Consider the following 19,895-nt stretch of genomic DNA (forward strand, 5'->3'; position numbering starts at 1 on the left):
ACTTTCAGCGTGACCCCCATGCTTCATTTATCCTAAAGCAATGCCGACGCTTGAAAGGCCGTTGACAGCAGGTGAAAAAATCGTTATCTCCTCTACAATGGTTTCTTTGACGATAGAAATTGTTATTTTCAGTAGTGAAATGTGTACATGAATGAAAATAAGACAACATGAACCATACCCAAATGTTACAGCCGCTGGGTATAACCACCATTTTTTTTTTTTTTTGGTTTTTTTTTTGGGGGGGGGGGGGGGGGGGGAAGGTCAGCTAAATTACTGTACATGGACTAAGCGAATCATGCAAAGATTACAGAACAAAGCAAAATTACCCATCTTGGAAAAAACCAAACAAAAAGGACCTGAACAGAATACTTAACAGATAACCCGATGATTTGACAGTCTGACAACCTTCTCCAGCAGTCCATCCATATGGTAACGGGCTACATCGTCATCATCATCGAATCTGCTTCTTTTCAGGCATCTGCTCTCCCCTATGAGAAAACATGTTTAACTAAGTACGAAAGTATATATAACACGACATACAATAGGTGTAGAAGAGATAAAAATAAAAAATAAAAAAAGGGTGTTAATGTGCACCACGGCAAGCCCCCGCCCAAAATAAAACGGGAGGAAGATACTGGACAAGCCAGTTCAAACACAAAACACTTTCAGGATGCTTCCACCAATGCCCACCTAAGAGACCCCTAATTAATTTTGCTACCATTAGTAGTTGGAAGCATGAAATGTATTATCCTTCTTTTCCTTTATTTATTTTTTTAAAATTTTTACTTTTTAATGCATACTCTGCCATTCATGTCTATCATTCACAAAACTGAGTGTGTTGATTTGTTTAGCAATGATATTAAGGAAAATACAGTCCTAGAGGTATGTTAGAGTATGCATAAAGACACTGCACGGGCTTTCACATCCTAGGATTGCATAAAGCATTACTCAAATATTAATTGAAAAAATCTACTCATCATCCATTTTCTTATCATCCCATGACATGGCATTAAACGATAGGTTCACAAATGATAATAAATAGTCTCCAATCATCTAATGCCACATTATGGAATGATGAGAAGATGATGAAAATTGGGATAATGAATAGCATTACTCATTAATTATGAGTATCAACTCCTTCCACATGTAAATGCCAACAAGTGGTAATTAAGCAATCGTTGCCTTCTAGTTCCAGAACATGATTAATGGTAAAATCTGATCCATGTGTAAATATATACCTGAAACTTTCAAACTAGATTAACTTCAAGAGCAGCAAGATCAAATTGCATCTCATGGTCCTGGGCTGTGTCCATTGGGGAAGCTTTAAACAGAGCAGAGGGAGTATAGTTAATCTGGTAATTTACCAGTGTTGGCCCAAAAATGTTGAACCTTCTAGCACTACTGAAAGCAACTTCTGCATCGGAAGAATGCTTATACACCACTCTAGCACGGCTAGTATCCCGATCAACTTCTGTTTCAGATTCCTTCAAAGGCCCAAAACGCCTAAACATCTTGTTCAGGTTTGTTTCTGATGGAACAGAATTCACCTCAGCGAAGTTCATTACAATTTCGGCTGGTGAGTTCTCATCCACGTAGCCAGCAGGTTTCTCAGCTGCCACAGCATCATTGCCATCTGAATATCGCTTCCTTGAGTATGGCCTACGGCCCACTTGAGGAGTGTCTAGTACAACAGGGACAACTTGATACTCTCTCTTTTTGTTTCTACGTGAAGTTTTATCTTCCGAACCATTTTGGACAACCCTGTCAGTCCAGTAAGTGTCACTCATATCCTCAAATTCATATGTTTCCGGTGACCCAACAACAAAATGGGACGATTTTTTTCTTTTACCAGCGTGAACTTTGTCCATAGCCAAGAGATCTCTCCTAGAATGTTGGCCCACTATTACTGAATTTCTAAAATCAGAGAAGAAGCTGACAATAGTATCAGACAAATCATATGCTTTCAGCGGATCCTGTGCTGCTATCTGAAGTTGCAATAACAAATCATCTAGTGATGAATACTCTGTTGGAATGCCCACCCTTCCTCTCTGTGTGTCAGATTCCAGGAAGGAAGCATCAGCTTCATTCCCAGCAGGTACATCATGGCTGCCATCTATCTTCTGGAGCCTCTCACCATTCCACTTCAGGATAGAAGGAGACCCAGTCAGTTGGCTTGCAGCTCTCCGGATACAGTCCCCAATTTTAAATGATGGCTTGGGGGAAGAAGGTGGAATGGTGCTAGAAACTTTAGCAAAGGAAATAGTTTTCCTCCCATCTTGTGGCCCATGGTCATCATGGTAATCAACAGCCTTTCGTTTCTTGCCGGAGGATGTTGTCTTTCCATCTAACCAATCATCACCATCTGGAGAATCCATCGTATCACCCATTAACTCGGACAAGCTTCTTTCTTTCTTTTTGTAAAATACATCATCTTTAAAATCTTGTTTATGTTTATTAGAAAAGCTGTTCTGGTTTTTTGATATCTCCTGCTCAAAGGAAGTTAGCTCATCATCGACATGCTCAAACACTTTAATTGAATGCATTCTGTCCTCAGAAACTAAAGTATCCATATCACTCTCCAACAACTGTCCACAAAATTGGAATTCAGGCAAACTACTATAACCTTTTAAACGACAGAAAGCCAGCAACTGAGCCTTAGCTATCACAACCTCCAACCGATCACTATCACCAGAAGGGTACCGTGCCAAGGCTTGCACGTATTTGATTAATTTATCAGGTTCAAAGGAACTAGCACTAGCAGATCTGTCCACTCTGTCTCTCGTGATTGATTCTTGCCGAATTCCAGTGTTCTCAACCTCCTGGAATTTAATTCTGTCAAAAGCATCTTTTGGTATGCAGGAGCATGCAAGTCCAAACTCCACTCGTCTTGAGACTTCTTCCAGAGCACAATCAACAGCGTTCTGAAATGCTTCTGAATTGCTCTGCTTCTCAATGTGGGAGAAATGCGTCCGAAAGGCCTTTAACTGGGATGCTTCATTCCATGCAAAAGTTCGATCCCCAAAATATGCCACCAAAAAACAGTCCTTTCTATGATGTTTTATTGCCTTCTCAGATGAGTCTGCAGGATCAAATATCTGTCCAGGCCACCATGGATGGCTCCTCACTTTCCCCCATACTAAATCCGATACTGTGAACTCCCCTTCATTTTCTGATGGCAGCTGATAACTAGCTTGATGCACTTCAACCATGCTTCCAGCATTCAGATTTGCCCGTTCAAGGAACTTCTCTTCATCAGCTTTGGACTGTTCAGTATCAGCGATGTCTTCTTCAAGCTCCATTCCCTGTTCTTCTTGGAAACCAACCTGTTCAGCTTTTGTCTCTTGTTTTTCAACTCCAACCTGAAGCTCACTTCTTGAATCAATCTGAGCAGAATCACCAGCCATGCTTCTCCTTAGGCACTCTTCAAACTCCTCAGTTCCTGGTACATCCACGTTGGAATTTAAAATTTCGTCAGCGTCCATGGGAGCAATTCCCTCTCTGCCAATGACTTGGGTGTCTGTTTCAACATTCGAGTTTAGAAGATCACTTCCATCAACAGTTGCCACTTCACCTTTAACAACTACTTGAATTGGCTGGTTAGACAACATGGCATCTTCACACTCGATCTGAGGTAGATCACCACCCACATCCTTTTCTAAGTACTCTTCAGACTCCAATGGCTTGTCTTTCTTGGTGGGCACTGAAACTTCACTAATTGAATCTAGAACAGCTTCACATTCCATCAAAGAAGATTCCATCCTGTTGGTAATATGAACCTCTGTTTGTGTGATCCCGCACATTCTCTCTTCTTTTAAGTTCTGATCATTTACTGAGCAAGACAACATCCCATCCCTACAAACAGTTTCCGTAACCTCAACATTTGAATCTGAAAGAACCTTGTCATACTTGGCTGCAGCTCCCCCAACGGTAACTACAAGATCTGGAGTTGAGTTTGCACATTTATGTCCATGACTTGCAGTGCTCAAACAAAATGTCTCAACGTCTACCAACTGTTCTTCGATAACTTGTTTGTCAACTTCCATCTCTTGCACGACAGTTGAATTTAACAGAGAATAACCCTTGTCATCAATTACTGTATCAACATCTCCAACAGCAGCTTGATTTGGTAGACATGAGGATACCGGAGTGGGAGATACATCTCTTTGATTTTCAGAGCTCTCACCTACTTGCTCAATGTTTCCCTGTTGCTCTTCCATTGAACAAGTAGCATTTTCATCAATAACATCAATTTTCATTCCTTCCACATTGGAACACAAAGTATCCCCTTTAGCAGCAACTTTTTTTTTTTCATCTAATGATTTGGGATCTCCATCACCATTTTTTGTTCCTCCAGAAGAAGCGTCCTCCATCAGTTTCCTTTCTGAACTAGAAACAACCCCATCCAAAGCACTACTGCCAGAAGTAAGAACCTTTCTCTGCTGGTTGAATATTACTGAAGCTTTTTCTGGAAAAGCATCAGTCTGTAAACTTGAATTTTCCGCACTTGATGTAGCACACACAACCACAGAACTAATTCCAGGATTCCAAACATCATCATCCACAACACTAGCTTTTTGTGGCATCAAGTTATAGGCTACATTCAATCCACCATCAGCCAATCCCCCACCAGGCTGGTCACCCTCAACAACCAATCCTATCTCTAAATGTTCCACATTTTCAAATATGGCATCTTCATTAACAACAAGACTTTCCACACCTACGGAACCCATAACCACAGAGGAATCACCTTCCCCATTTTCATTTCTAGTAACACTTGCTTTCTCATCCAAAGCACCAACTTCCTTTGATTCCCTATCCTCAATTGCATCAACCACACAATCCATCACTTGCCCACCTATATCTGCACCCACCTCAACCATTTCTTTCTCCAAAACAGCTTCCCTGGCAACCATGACAACTTCCTCCACATGGACAAATTGTGCTCCTCCATGTGTGGAATCCAAAACCACCAAAGAATCACCATCCTCAGTTCCAACCTCTGTCTTCTGAGCTTCAATATCTAAAACTGTGGCATCCTGTTCTGTCCTGTCACCAGTTCCACTGCCACTAGCAACTACTTCTCTCCCTGTCTCCCCCTTGACCGCTCCTCCCTCTATATTCTCCTCCTCTCTCACTATAACCTCACACTCCTCCACGACAACAGCTTGAGTTTGTTCGCCCCGTGACTCCACAATCCCCAAAGAACCCTCAACTCCAGTCTCGGTTCCATGTTTTGATGCATCAACACTTGAACCCCCAAGTCCCTGTAAACCTGCTTCACCAAGTGCAGGGCCTCCACCCAAAGATTTAACATCTTCCTCCAAAGAATTACCATCTCCCACCGCACCTATCTCATTCTCGACTGCCACACTTCGCCTTGCCTCCCCGTGGGTACAAACACCATCAAAATACACATTAGAACCCAAAACTTCCACCATGATATCATCCCCATTACAAGCCACGCCATCCTTTACTCTCTCAACGCCCTCCGAGTGTGGCCCCTCAACTTGGGCTTCACCAGCTACATGCTCACTAACAACCAGGGTAGTAGACTCAGAAATTCTCCCCACACAAACATCCTTGCCCTTTTTCTCATCCATAGAAACAGTATCTACGTATATTGCAAGACCGTCAAAACAGCTTATATAACGAGAAAATAAAAACAAAAAATAAAAAAACGCACAAACTGATAAACCCTAAAAACAGGACCAAACAAACATAATTGTACGATCGAGAAAGATGATAGACCGCATGCAGCACAACATAAAGGAAATAGAAAAGAAATGGAAAAAGAAAGTGAATGGGTTAAGATTATTTGGTTACCTTGTTAGATCTTCTGGAAACGAAAGCTGTGAGGGCTTTGGCCCTTGGGTTTAAACTTTAGAGAGAGGAAGAGCTACAGAGAAAAGAAGTGGGCAAAGGGTAGATGTCCATTCCGATGCGAGAGAGAGAGAGGGAGAGAGAGGGAGATCTAACTCAACTCTACTATGGCCGAATAAAATGCGTACTCTGTCCTTTTCACTTTTTACAGTGATTGGTCACTGGTCAGCAAGCTGGTTGAATTTTCTTGGCAACTTTGGAGGGCTTTGCTGTTTTACAAAAGAACGGTGACAGTCAAATAGATTTGTGCCACGTTTGGGCGGGCTCCATTAATACTTAAAAATGGCTGGTGTCATAGAATTACTGCTATTTCAGGGCACTAACCTTTAATGATGTTTAGAAAGTCGTTTTTTTACTCAAAATTCCTCTCTTTAATCAAATCCTCCTTTACATCAACATAATTTTCATCCAAAATATATTACCTTTATTTTTATAATATATTAAAATCTAAAAAATCTCAATAAAAATTATTTCTCAATTGATCCTATCACTTTTTTAAACCCAGTAAAATTATATCTGAGAAAAAAATAATGTTAAGAACAAATCTCAAACTAATAAATTTTACATACGTCTTTTATAAAAAAGTAGATTTTATTTCACTAAAGTTTTTTTTTACACTTTTTTAATTATGGAGTCTACTATTTTGTAATAAAAAGAAAACTATCAAGATTTATACAAATCATCACTCTTCACAAAATATCATACAAATAACTTATAAAAATGCCATCTCAGTTATTTAAAAATTAAAAAAATATAAATATAAATAAATAAACCTATACATTCAAACATATAGAGCCCCAAACTTTGTTTAATGTTGAAGAATATGGTGCTCATTGGAAGGGAATGACTCTAGTTGATCAAAATAAAGAGATTCGTCGGCTGAGTTTTTATTGCTTATTACAATTTTACAATATTAAAAATAATGTTATATATAATTATTTTGATATATTTTATTGATGTGATTAGTTGTATTAATTATTTTTAATACTCAATCAATCACATAAATAAAATATATAAAAAAATACTTAAAATAATTATATATAAAATTTTTATTTTATTAATTGATGCGTTGTGGGTTTGCATTCCCCCGATACATATATCGGGAAGAAAATCAGCAAAAGTGATCAATCACTGTTCCTGAACAATGTTCATGCTTGTGAGGGGTCCGTATAAGCCCGTACACAGCGCCCGTGAGTGGAACTGTGGAAGTACTCAAACCATCTCCGCTTTAAGAGCATCTATCCCATCATCGAATTGAGAAGATATATAGCTTTATTTTATCAAAAATTCTATATGTAGTTTTTTTTGTGTATTTTTTTGTGCACTCCAATGATATGATTGGTTGGATATTAAAAAAAAATTAATCCAGCTAATCATATCAGTGGAGTGCACAGGAAGTACGCAAAAATAACTGTATGTAGCATTGCTCTTATTTTATAATATGAGAAATGATCTTTTCAACCACTACTCTCTACTATTTGTTGTGTGCCATGATTCAAGAAGGTTGTTTGACCGCTTCACTCTCATCTCATGGGTTTTAGTGGATGGGGGAGATTATTAATTCAAATTATATTTGTGATCTTATGGGATTGGAATCAGACTTAAATAAGGGATGATGTTCTTGTATGTGATAATTTTCGTATGTGAAATCATGCCATTTTTAAGTACTTTGATAGAAGATAACTTAAAGAATTATGTTACACATTAGTTGGTGTGCTAACACACCACTTATAGTGAGACTTATTATAATTATAAATAAAAAAATCAAAACATCTAGCATAATTAATGTGAAAAGTTTCACTTCAACGTTGTGTTGTAAATAAAAACTAAAGATTATAAATAGATTTTTTCTAATTTAAAAAATGATGATAGATTAAAAATTACTAATTCTAATGCTACCATGCACGCACACTTAAATCTGATCATTTAATCATTCTTATAGGCAACAGAGTCAGAGATACATGATCTGTTAGAGAACTAGGCCTGCACAATGACCCGACTCGCACAGATTTTGGTCCAATCCGACCCGACCCAAAGGAAGAGACACATTTACGTGGCTCGATCCGGCCCAAAACTTACAGATCGGGTCGAACCTATTCATTACTCTGCTTTCGATACCTTCATTTGCAGAGTTCCACCCAATCTCTGAGCCTATTCTGCTGCTTGCGTCTTTTACCACAACCACATCCACTTCTTCTACCAAAATCAAACTTACCCACTTTGAATTTCGGCTTGGTGGTGATTGGAACCGCAACTCTTCTGCTAGCCATATACAACATCCTCATCATCAGATGCACGCACAGCCGCAGCCAGAGATGGCCGCAAAGACCGAGCCAGCTGGTGGAGATCTCTACAACTAAGATTCGAGAAAACCTGAGCAGATACTTGCTGTGCAGCTTCAACTACAAGAAAGGAGGAGAAGGAGGAATGGTACAGGAACAGGAACAAACAAGAACCTGAAGATGGCGAAAAAAGTTTGGCCATTGTCATTACCAGCGAATAGCCTTTTTTCCTTATGCAGTACAAATGGTAGATGGGTCATAAGGGAATAATTTCAAAATCAAAGAAACAATAAAGAAGATGAAAAAGGGCCTGAGAATATGAAATGGATATATATTGTGTGTTGGTGGGGGAAACAAATTTCACACACTCTGGCTAGAGAGAGAGAGAGAGAGAGAGAGAGAGAGAGAGAGAGACAGTGAAAGAAAGGGATGGGTCTTGAAGCTCTCGCCTCTGCATCCTCTTTTTGCTCACTTTGACTGTACTCTAGTTGCAAAATCCTTGTAGGTATCAGTATGTAACATCGTTGTTGCATGTAGTAGGCTATATTACTTCATTATCTTCATTTACCCATTCGGTCTGGCAAAGAATCCATTAAAACGCCAAAGAGGAGAAACCTAGATGGAGGATTGTGAAGAGTCTCGCAAAACCAGTTGTACATCCACATATGCTCTCCTAAAAAAAAGCTTACGGAATCCTTTTCCTTTAGCTCATCTTCGCAAGATATTAATTTTGGTAGGTGGTGGCATAGCAACGAAGAAGAAGAGAGGAAAACGACAGCTAGGATTTGAGGAGAAAGAAATTATGGTCGGTGATCGGTTTCAACCAACTTTGAGAGAGTTAAGCCCAACTTTGTTGCATAACCCGATCAACCCGCTTTTATTCGGATGGGTCCAGTCGGGTCCATCGGACGGGTCGAATCTAAGAACCCTTTTGCACAGGCCTAAAGAGAACGATGACCTTTTAGAGTATCACACAAGCATATTATAATGAGTTATGTTAGTATTGTTATTTTTATGTATTTTTATACACTTTACTGATGTGATTAGTTATTTTATATTAAGAAAAGTGATATAACTAATCAAATTAGTAGACACAAGAGTACACAAAAATGACTATACATATAATTTTTATTATATTCGGTATTAGGACTTTGATAACAGTTTTTGGAGTACATAGGGTGCCAATATACATGGGTTCAAACCTGGTAGTAATTGGGAGGGGAAGATCCAGATCAAAGCCTTGAAGTAGTGAAAGTCATCATGAATAATCATCTGTGCTTGTGCTTTGGTGATTGTTATAGAGCAGATCAGGGAATTATAGAAGAGATGGAGGACAGTTTAATTAAACTAAAGCGGTTGTTGGAATTGGTTGACGTGAATTAAAGTTAAAATATAAATAGTCGCGAGAGTTAGAATATTGTAAATGGTATATTATTTATTACCAAACCAGATCAAGTTACAGTATTCATGAACCTTGTCATCTTTTTTTTTCTTCTTCTTCTTATTTTCTTTTTTCTTTTTTTCTTTTTTGGGTGGGGGTTTTCGGGCTAATTAAGAGCTAGGGTGTAATTTTCATATCTTCGAGAAAGCCAGCTGCATCATTGTAATATCATCATTTCACCATCTTCAAATTATAATTTGATATTAAATAACTGACGGACAGATATAAAGTAATAAAACTTTCTAAATATTACTTAATGTTGTAGAAAAATGGAGAAATAAAATGCACGAAATTGAACGTAATTTTGACTAAATGGTGACACTCCCGTGAGGGTATTTGCTCCACAAGTTGGTGATAAACAAGGGGAATTAAGTAAGTAAAATTGTGTACCAATAACCCCTATTTATAGGTCATCATGCACCGGTTGGCAAATAGCACAACCATTGGTAATTCAATGGTTGGTAAATGACACAACCTTAAGAAGTGATACAACATTTTGACTAAATCAAAAGGTTGTGTCTTTTAACACTTCATTAGTCACATAATCTAAAGGGTTGTGTCTCTTAACAGTTCATTAAACATCACCTCTTATGGGAACCATCACCATGAAGAGGGTGTCATTCCAAAGGGAACACTGTTTGGTGATCACACCCCTTAGAATTACATCTCCCACTTGATTACACAAAACAGTGATGATCCAGTTGAGTAAAATTACCTTGGTACCAATATGAGCTTTCCACTACTCGACTCTCATCTGCATACTTTTGCAGATCGGCGTCAGATCATGACAAGCCTCTACGTGCACACGCTTTTGTCATTACTTTATCTAACCGCACCCCTCACTATATGTGTTCCCACTGACCACATATAACGAGTGACTTCAATTCACCAAAATAAAATTTAGTGAATGGCATCAATTCTCTGTGACTTAATCAATTATCAATAATCTTGTCACAATTGACGACTTTAGCCAAATACATAACACATGCATTGACTTGCGCTGAATTTTCGTTAAGTACTTCCTCTAGAGGCTATTCTTGAGGTTTTCCTTAATCACCTTATTAATGACTTTGAAAATGATTAACTGTTTACTTGAGTAATCAAATCACATTTCACTAAAACTTTAGTGAATGACACTAAATTTTTGTTAAGTACTGCCTCACCTGAGTCTTTCCTTAATCACCTTATCAGCAACTTTACAAATGATCAACCTGTTACTTAGCTAATGATCTTGCACTGAAATTTTATCAAGTACTCACCCTAAGGCCATTACTGAGATTTTTCTTGATTACCTTATCAGTGACTTTTCAAATGACAAAAAATTTTATTTTGGTATTACCATAACTCCAATTTTCTAGGCATCTCCATAATTTCCTGAGTTATGCATATCGACTATGAGATCGCTTCTTCTAGGTTTCTCTCAATTCCATTCTAGTCACATGTTCTCTGAATTTCTCCAAAGATAAACCTTTGGTCATCAGATCTGCTACCATCTTGGTTGAGGAAATAAAATTAATCTTGATCTCACTTCTTTCCACTATATCTAAAATATAGTGATAATGCACATAAATGTGTTTTCCTTTAGAACTCTGCGTTTCACTTTTTATCAGTGAGATGACAGACTGATTATCACAAAACACATTGATTAGTTCTATGGATGTACCCAAATTTAAACTTTCAATAAAGCGTTTTATCCATACCGCATTACTCACTGCATTACTACAAGCAATATATTCTGCTTCCATAGTAGACTTAGCAACACAGCCTTGTTTCTTACTCAACCAAGAAACTACTGTTCCACCAAACAGAAATATGTGTCCAGATGTTGATTTTCTACCATTTACATCACTTCCAAAATCAGCATCACTGTAGTCGATTAATTCTAGATCACTGATTCCAAAGTATAATTTTAAATTTTTGGTACCTTGTAAATATCTTAATATACGCTTCACTGCTTGCCAATGCTCTTTACCTATATTAGATTGATATATGCTTACCAATCCTACTGCATAACAAATATCTGGTCTTGTACTTGTCATTGCATACATTAGGCTTCCCACAGCTTGAGCATAGGGAACATTAAGCATTTTACTTATTTCTTCATTATCTTTTGGGCACATACTTCTATTTAAAGCATGACCTTTGCAAACATGTGTACTTAAGGATTTACAATTTTCTATACCAAATCTTTTAAGTACTTTTTCTAGATATTTTTCTTGATCTAAATACAATTTATTTGAATTTCTATCTCTAGAAATTCTTATACCAAGAACATAGGTGGCTTCACCCATATCTTTCATCTCAAATTTATATTTCAAGAATTCTTTTGTTTCATTCATCACATCTAGACAATTACTTGCCAATAATATGTCATCAACATATAATGATAATAATGGTAATTTATTATCATTTTTCCATATATATACACAGTGATCTAGCGAACTCATTTCATATCCCATTTCTAAAATGGATTGGTGAAATTTCAAGTACCATTGTCTTGAAGATTGCTTAAGTCCATACAGTGACTTGTTTAATCTGTAAACTTTTTCTTCATGTCTTTTAATTTGGAATCTTTCTGGTTGAATTATAAAGATATCCTCTTTTAATTCACCATTAAGAAAAGCTGTCTTTACATCTAACTGATGTAATTCTAAATTCATCCTAGCAACAACAGACATGATTATCCTTACGAATATGAACTTTGCCACAGGCGAATATGTATCTACAAAGTCTACACCTGGTTGTTGAGTACATTCCTTGGCCACTAACCTTGCTTTGTATCTTTCCAAACTACCATCGACTTTAAATTTTGTTCTTAAAATCCATTTGCAACCAATAGCTTTTCTATATTTTGGAAGATATGTTAACTCCCAAATATTATTATTGTTTATCGATTCTATTTCATTTTTTATGGCCTCAAGCCATTTATTTGAATCGATACTATTGATTGCCTCAGAAAAATTTTCAGGATCATTGTCTAAATTTTTCAAACTGGTATTTAGTGCATAATGATCTTGAAATAATATCGATGATCGTCTGGTTCTTTTACTCCCACTGTCTCCAACATCAATTCTTGAAGATTGATTTTCATCTGACTTTCTTTTATTCTTATTATTCTATATTTGAATAATATCAGAATTTTTATTGTCAGTGTCCGTAGAGATCTGTTGATTCTCTAAATCATTTAATAAATCTATCTGATCAACTGGAGTAATAAGGTCTGTATTCTCTAAGAAAACAGCATCCCTACTTTCTATCAATCCTCTTTCAGAATGATAAAATCTGTAGCCATTTCCATTTTCTACATACCCAATAAACCTGCATTCTCAAGTTTTACTTTTTAATTTATCCCTTAGTGGCCTTGGGATAAGCACTTGTGCCTTACAACCCCAAACTTTGAGCTTGCTTAAGTTTGATTTATGTCTTATCCACAACCAACTCGTAAGGTGTAAGAGGTTTTGCTTTGGTTTCAACTCTATTTAATATATATATTGCAGTCGATAATGCTTCATCTCAAAAATGTGTTGGTAGATCAGCATATGACATCATCGATCACACCATATCCAAAAGAGTTATATTTCTCCTTTCGGCAATACCATTTTGTTGAGGTTTATATGGCATGGTATAAATGTGTCTTATACCATTCAATTTAATATATATATTGCAGTCGCTAATGCTTCACCCCAAAAATGTGTTGATAGATCAGCATATGCCATCATCGATCGCACCATATCCAATAGAGTTTTATTTCTCCTTTCTGCAATACCATTTTGTTGAGGTTTATATGGCATAGTATAAATGTGTATGATACCATTCAATTTGCAGAAATTATCCAAAGTTTCAAATTCTCCTCCTACATCACTATTCAAACTTTTAATGGGCCTACCCAACTAGGCTTATACTTCTAATTTAAATTCTTTAAATTTCTCAATTGCCTAAGATTTATGTTTGAGTAAGTAGATATGCCCATATCTTGAATGGTCATCAGTGAAAGTAATAAAGTACTCCATTCATCTATGAGTTTTAGTTTTAAAAGGTTCACAAATATCAGAATGTATAATTTCTAGTAAATTTATGGATTTCCAACTTTTTGAAAAAGAGTTACTACTTATTTTTCCTTTGATACATGGTTCACATGTATCAAAATTATATGAGTTTATTTGTGGTATTAATCCACTTTTACACATTCTAATCATCTTATTTTTATTTATGTGACCTAATCTTAAATGTCATAAATATGCACAATCAGTAGATACATTCAAATAATTAGAAATGGAGACTTTATTCATATCAATATTTAGTACATACATATCGTGATCTTTCACTAATACATTTCTCTTATTACAACGGTTACTTAAACTCAACTGTGTAGCCTTTTAGATCCAATACAGGCACTGATATTAGATTCCTACGAATACTAGGTGCATATAATACATCACTTAGTAAAATAATGGAACCATTTACTTTAAATTTACATGTACTTTGCCCCAAGACATCGCAGTATGTGTTGTTGCACATGTACACTCTGTGCTCTCCTATTTGTTTATCTTCAAGTTTGACAAACATATCTTTGTTCTTGCATATATGTCTTGTTGCTATAGAGTCAACCCACCATGAATTTGATGCTGGTTCCACGAGCATTACTTCTGAGACTATCATCACAATTTCCTTACTTTCTTGTGTTTTTTCCTTATTAGGACATTGCGATTTGTAATGCCCTTTCTTCCCACACTTAAAACAGTTTCCAGTAAATGGTTTCCTTTATTTCTTTTTCAACCATTTCTTTTTCTTAAACTGTTTTGGCTTCATTTTGTTTTGTGTAGAACGCTTGTCCTGAGCCATTAACAAATTAGATGCTTCACCATCTCTATGCCTCCTCTTCATCCTTTCTCCTTTAAGTACTAAAAGTACTGGAAGTTATGTCATTGTTATTTCATTTCTACTATGTGTTAATGAAATAACAATATAATCCCAAGATGAAGGAGGACTATTAAGTATAGTTGTAACTTGCATTTTATTAGTGAGACGATGACCCGCATCATATAGTTCTTTTGCAATCAACTCCATTTGAAGTACATGATCACCAATGTCATCATCCTCTTTCATGCAATTTTGGTTATACTTATATAATAATAACTGTATATAAGTATCTGATCGTAAACCATACTTTGCCTCAACTGCATCTATAATTTCTTTAGCAATTTCATAGTCTTCAAATAGAGGAATAATGTGATCATTCATACAATGCAAGATTAATGCTTTTGCCCAAGCATTGTGTTCTACCCATTGATTTTCACTTGTCACTTCACTTCCGTTTCCATTTTCTACATTTTTCAATGGCTTTGGTGTTGTTAATGTATATAAGGTTTTTTCATGAGTTAGAAGAAAAATTATATGTCTTTTCCAGGTCCGAAAATTTCTTCCATTCAATTTTTCTATCCCCGAGGGATCAATACTTTTCTTCAGTGCCGTAAGTATTAAACCTTAATAATTAACAACAAAGAAAATGTAGAAATAATAAATGTATTCTATTGTAAATAAACTTAATACAATAGTTCAATTGTGAATAAATTAAAAATTATTACAAACTTAATAATTATAATACTTGGATTTAATCCAAGGATGCAATCTTGAAATTCTCCTATTTATGTAAGGAGAATAATGAAAGTGACGTCCCGATCGAGAATTTTCACGACCTTTCCTCAATGTTTCACCGCTTCTATAGAATTTTCCACGATAATTTTGATCAAAAAATGTTTTTTTATGATTTGGCACAAAATTTGGAACATGACAGTTTTTGAATGGACTAAATCGAGCTTGAAATGATCTAGAACAGTCCGAAAAAGCAAATCTGTCACAAACTGGTTTAGAAAACCGAGTAAACCGGTTCAACCGGGTAAAAGCGGGTCTAGCAGAAAATCGATGGTCAACCACTCTACTATCGGCTCGGTCAACGACTTCGGTATCGACTCGGTCAATGACTTTGTTATCTGCTTGGCTCAATTATTGGCTTGCAGCATGACTCGATAATCGGCTTGGAGTTTGGCTCTTGGCTCGTCTTGGAGATTGGCTATCGGCTTGGCTAAATGGCTTGGTTTGATGGCTACAAATTTATTCCTAGCCAAAATGACTATGTCGTTTATCCCACACTCAGAAACGATGTCTTCCTCTTTGCGCTGCACCTCTTCCGAAACCCAAAAACTGTTATTCTTACTTCTGTTCGGTGAAATAGTCACCGGTGTTGAGGATTCCGACATGTTCCCGAGGTCCACAAATTCCGACAGCGGTGATGAACTTTGACGACCCCCAGGAACAGTGACAGTGGGTGATGAAAAATTGAAAAATGCACTATGTTTTTGTTTAAAAATATTCTAATAATTTTCTTCAAAATAGTAACAATTTACAAGATTTTGAAGATTTTCAATGTACTCTAATCCTCTCACTGTGATTTGAAAAAGTTTCTCTCTTGGATTTTCAAGCCTTTGAAGATGATTATAATATGCAAGTGTGGTTGCCAAACCAAGCACTTGTCTATTTATTATCTTCAAAATGCGTGAAAAAATTCCCTCTGACATGATCTGGCTCTTGATACCTTTGTAGAAAAATGGAGAAATAAAATGCACGAAATTGAACGTAATTTTGACTAAATGGTGACACTCCCGGGTATTTGTCCCACAAGTTGGTGATAGATAAAGAGAATTAAGTAAGTAAAATTGTGCACCAATAACCCTTATTTATATGCCATCATGCACCGATTGGCAAATAGCACAACCATTGGTAATTCAATAGTTGGTAAATGACACAATCTTAAGAAGTGACACAACCTTTTGACTAAATCAAAAGGTTGTGTCTTTTAACACTTCATTAGTCACATAACCTAAAGGATTGTGTCTCTTAACACTTCTTTAAACATCACTCCGTATGGAAACCATCACCATAGAGATGGTGCCATTCCAAGGGAAACACCGTTTGGTGATCACACCTCTTAAAATTATAAATGTGACGTCAATAGATTATGATAAAGAGTCAGGCTAGTGTGTTGTTTGCCGCTTACCGCTACAAGTGATCGACCGTTAGTATAAAATTCATATTTTATTTTTATCTCTTTTTTTATTCATATTTTTTTTATTATTTTTAAATATTTTTAAAAAATAAAAAATATATCAATACATTAAAAATCATTTCGACCTTAATTATTAAGTAAAAAATATAAAAAATTCTCTAAACAGTCAAATGGAGCAATCAACAATGAGCGGCATAGGAGCTTTTCTCTGTGATAAATGATGATTATAAGACGATGTTGAACGTGCAATATTTGCCTTGCACATGTGCATGTAATCGAAAATGCTTCGACATGATCATAAGTACCATCCGATCGTATAAACTATAATATATATATTAATTATAGCTCATCTAGAGCGTGCGTGCATGAGAGAGAGAGAGAGAGAGAGAGAGAGAGAGAGAGAGAGAGATGTAATTATTTGAAGATGAAGGCTTCATACATATATATATATATATATATATATATATATAGCAAAGTTCAACGAAGCCATGATGAAAAACCCATGTACAAGATTATATGGGCAATTACGGATACGCATGGACTTTGGTTATATTTTTTTAATGGTTTACAGCTCAATCTGAGTTGTTAGATAGAAATTGAGTGAAAGAATCTTATCAAGCACCTAATTATAAGAATAACAAAAATTTTAAAAATTAAAACGAAAGATTGAAAAGAAGAACAGCCACAACAGATCAGATCGATCGTATACTGTTGTTCTTATCAGCAGCCACCACCTTAATTCGATCCCTTTGTTATTGCAGGCCAACTACATACACATAATTGTCTCTTAGACAACCTTTTTAAAGCTCTCACCTTCGCCAACTGTACCTATTCCACAGCCAAGCAAACTGTCTTTGTAATATCAGTAATTTACATTTATATAACATTATTGCCTGAAAGTAGACCTTCGATCTATTAATTTATCATAAAAAACTAACCAAAACACAACAACATGTTCACGTGAAACGTCTATATATATGATATCTTGTTCTTTCCGAAACACATTTATAGAGTATTAGCACGTGAGGCAATTACAGCATAAATCAACGTGTCTGTCTACCTGTCACGTTAGGACCAATTGCTGCCGGTTTAGACATGATGGCCGGGACAGCACAGTTCATGGGGCCCGCCGCTGATGCACTGAAGATATGGGCATTGGGTAGGCCCATTGTTTGTGATTGGTGGTAGTTGTAAAATGGGTACATAGGCATCAATGCGTTGCCACCCACAATAGGTTGAGCAGGATACACATGGCCGGGAAAACGCCCATTCATGATATAGTTCCCGCCGGCGTAGCTCAACTTCTGCGTCAATGTAATAAACAGAATAAAAACATAAACGACCTTTTGAATAATTTAACTTGTTATCCCTAAACGCCGGATCTTAAACTTATGTCTTGCTTGATTAAACCAAAAGAAAAGGAAAAAAGAAACCAAAGAATAAAGATTCGGAGACTGTCACAGAATTTGTAGGTGCCGGCCGTTTAAATATATACTTTCATATATATTGAATTTAAGAAGTTGTAAATGAGATCATCCACTCACATGATTGTAACTGATATCTGTAGCAATATAGCTGGGAGAGTACCTGAAAATGGCAATTAATTAAGAAAATTAATTACAGCCATTTATATAGTATAAGAGCTGCTACGTACTCCATATTCCCCTAAAATATAACGTTCGTACCCATAGAAAGGAACGGCCGGTCGATGATGATGATGATGTTGAAAGGGCGACGGCGGTGTCCCCGCCGGGTAATACCACTGAACCTGATAATTTGCTGGTGCAGGCGTTGCTCCACCGTTGTATCCTGCATTAATATATATTTATATGTACAATGTCACATGCCGTTAAGATCCCCATTCCGATCAATCCCAGTTAACATAAAATTCCATTAAATTTGACTATATTTTCAACATCGTTAATAGATAATATATATTAAGAATGAGTATACCTTGAGGAGGAGGGGTGGTGGAAGTCGACCTTGGGCGCCGAGCTCCAAGCGAAGCCAGGTTGCAGTTAGCTCGGCGTCCGCTGATGATGGGCGTGGCGTCCTCGCAAGCCTTCTTAGCTGCTTCAGCCTCCTTGAATGTCACCTACGATATACAACCAATGACCACCGCACTGATCACATTTTGGCACGAGAAAAACAAAGAAGAAGAAGAAGTTTACGTTCTTCGATCTTTGAGTACAAGATCCATCGATATGGTGATCTGAAAGTAAACTTACGAATCCGTAGCCCTTGGATCTGCCGGTGACCTTATCGGAGATGATCACAGCCTCCAATATCTCACCGTACTTATCAAAGTGCTCTCTCATGGCCTCCATCGGAGTCTCCCATGCTAGCCCTCCGACAAACACCTTTGTTAGTGTCGTATCCCCAAAGTGCCCAATGTTGTTGCTCATCGTCATCGCTATGATCTAGTTTTTCCCCAGAACACCCAATAAGGGTTAAAAAATCCGATAAGAAATCTATACAACTCGACTGAACCTTAAACTGATCAAGTATGTGCCTAACTTGACAATGTTAGGTCTCTAAATATTTGTGTTGGAGAGAGAGAGAGAGAGAGAGAGAGATGAGGCCAGGGTTTTGTGGGAAGTGGAGAGGGAAGGATTATATACGGGGAAGAGGAGGACAGATAGGATGCACAGGGTACAGTAATTTTATCTTTTCTTAAAAAAGAAAGAAAGGGACAGAGCGGCAGACAGATCACAGATGGACTTTGGCTTTAAGGCCATGAGCATTACCAACGTGATCATGATTCACACACACCTCCTCCTCGTCTCATCTGTTCGAGCATTTAGTCTCTGGATTCAAGAAGAATACGTTCATTCTGTTTCTTTCTTATTTTATTAAAAAAAAAAAAAGTTAAAATTAATCAATCAAATGTACGAAACTTTAAGTTTAGAATCATTTACGTATGCAACAATGTGGTACTATTTAAATCAAATCATCAAAAGATAACTTTTTTATTACTTTTTAAACAAAAGATTTTCTTTTTCCAATCTTACATTTCTACTGTAATGCTTACTACTGGATGGAAAACCGAGACGTTGGCCGCGTTCAATCTTCTGATGGTCCATCGAGTTAATCCTTTCCGACTTCCGAGCCCTTTTTGTTGTCGTATAATTATCGGCCAGTTACGATAATTAGTTATTTGCGTGAAGGGATTCTGCATGTTACGGACTTCAACGTATATATATTTAAAGAGCAAGAGTTTAGTTTATCT

General features: G+C 36.7%; 2 protein-coding genes across 3 annotated transcripts; both read right to left on the reverse strand.

Moving 5' to 3' along the window:
• Window positions 1-72: 72 nt before the first annotated feature.
• Window positions 73-6,009, reverse strand: LOC122301328. The gene is made up of 3 exons (XM_043112604.1): window positions 5,824-6,009; window positions 1,239-5,611; window positions 73-488 (listed from the first exon to the last, which is right to left on the reverse strand). Exon 2 carries the CDS (start codon window positions 5,598-5,600, stop codon window positions 1,248-1,250), a length of 4,353 nt encoding a protein of 1,450 aa, XP_042968538.1. The 5' UTR covers window positions 5,601-5,611; window positions 5,824-6,009; the 3' UTR covers window positions 73-488; window positions 1,239-1,247.
• An 11,146-nt stretch (window positions 6,010-17,155) lies between these two features.
• Window positions 17,156-19,264, reverse strand: LOC122301330 (probable RNA-binding protein ARP1). Of its 2 annotated transcripts, none has more exons than XM_043112606.1 (6): window positions 18,895-19,264; window positions 18,620-18,761; window positions 18,352-18,475; window positions 18,211-18,253; window positions 17,727-17,970; window positions 17,156-17,494 (listed from the first exon to the last, which is right to left on the reverse strand). In XM_043112606.1, the coding sequence occupies exons 1-6, from the start codon at window positions 19,075-19,077 to the stop codon at window positions 17,454-17,456; spliced, it is 777 nt and encodes a 258-aa protein (XP_042968540.1). In that variant the 5' UTR covers window positions 19,078-19,264; the 3' UTR covers window positions 17,156-17,453. The 2 variants fall into 2 exon arrangements, with proteins under 2 accessions (XP_042968540.1, XP_042968541.1); XM_043112607.1 differs by having other exon boundaries at window positions 17,156-17,514; window positions 18,895-19,263.
• Window positions 19,265-19,895: the final 631 nt, after the last annotated feature.

Source organism: Carya illinoinensis, chromosome 2, assembly GCF_018687715.1.
Source record: "Carya illinoinensis cultivar Pawnee chromosome 2, C.illinoinensisPawnee_v1, whole genome shotgun sequence".
Lineage (NCBI taxonomy): Eukaryota > Viridiplantae > Streptophyta > Magnoliopsida > Fagales > Juglandaceae > Carya > Carya illinoinensis.

Bases quoted from the DNA above. Each gene is read 5' to 3' on its own strand.
- LOC122301328 (XM_043112604.1), bottom strand. From the start codon at position 5,600: ATGGATGAGAAAAAGGGCAAGGATGTTTGTGTGGGGAGAATTTCTGAG.
- LOC122301330 (XM_043112606.1), bottom strand. From the start codon at position 19,077: ATGACGATGAGCAACAACATTGGGCACTTTGGGGATACGACACTAACA. The intron at 18,762-18,894 runs GTAAGTTTACTT...TGTATATCGTAG, and splicing joins GATCCAAGGGCTACGGATTC to GTGACATTCAAGGAGGCTGA. The intron at 18,254-18,351 runs GTACGAACGTTA...TGCCATTTTCAG, and splicing joins CCGGCCGTTCCTTTCTATGG to GTACTCTCCCAGCTATATTG.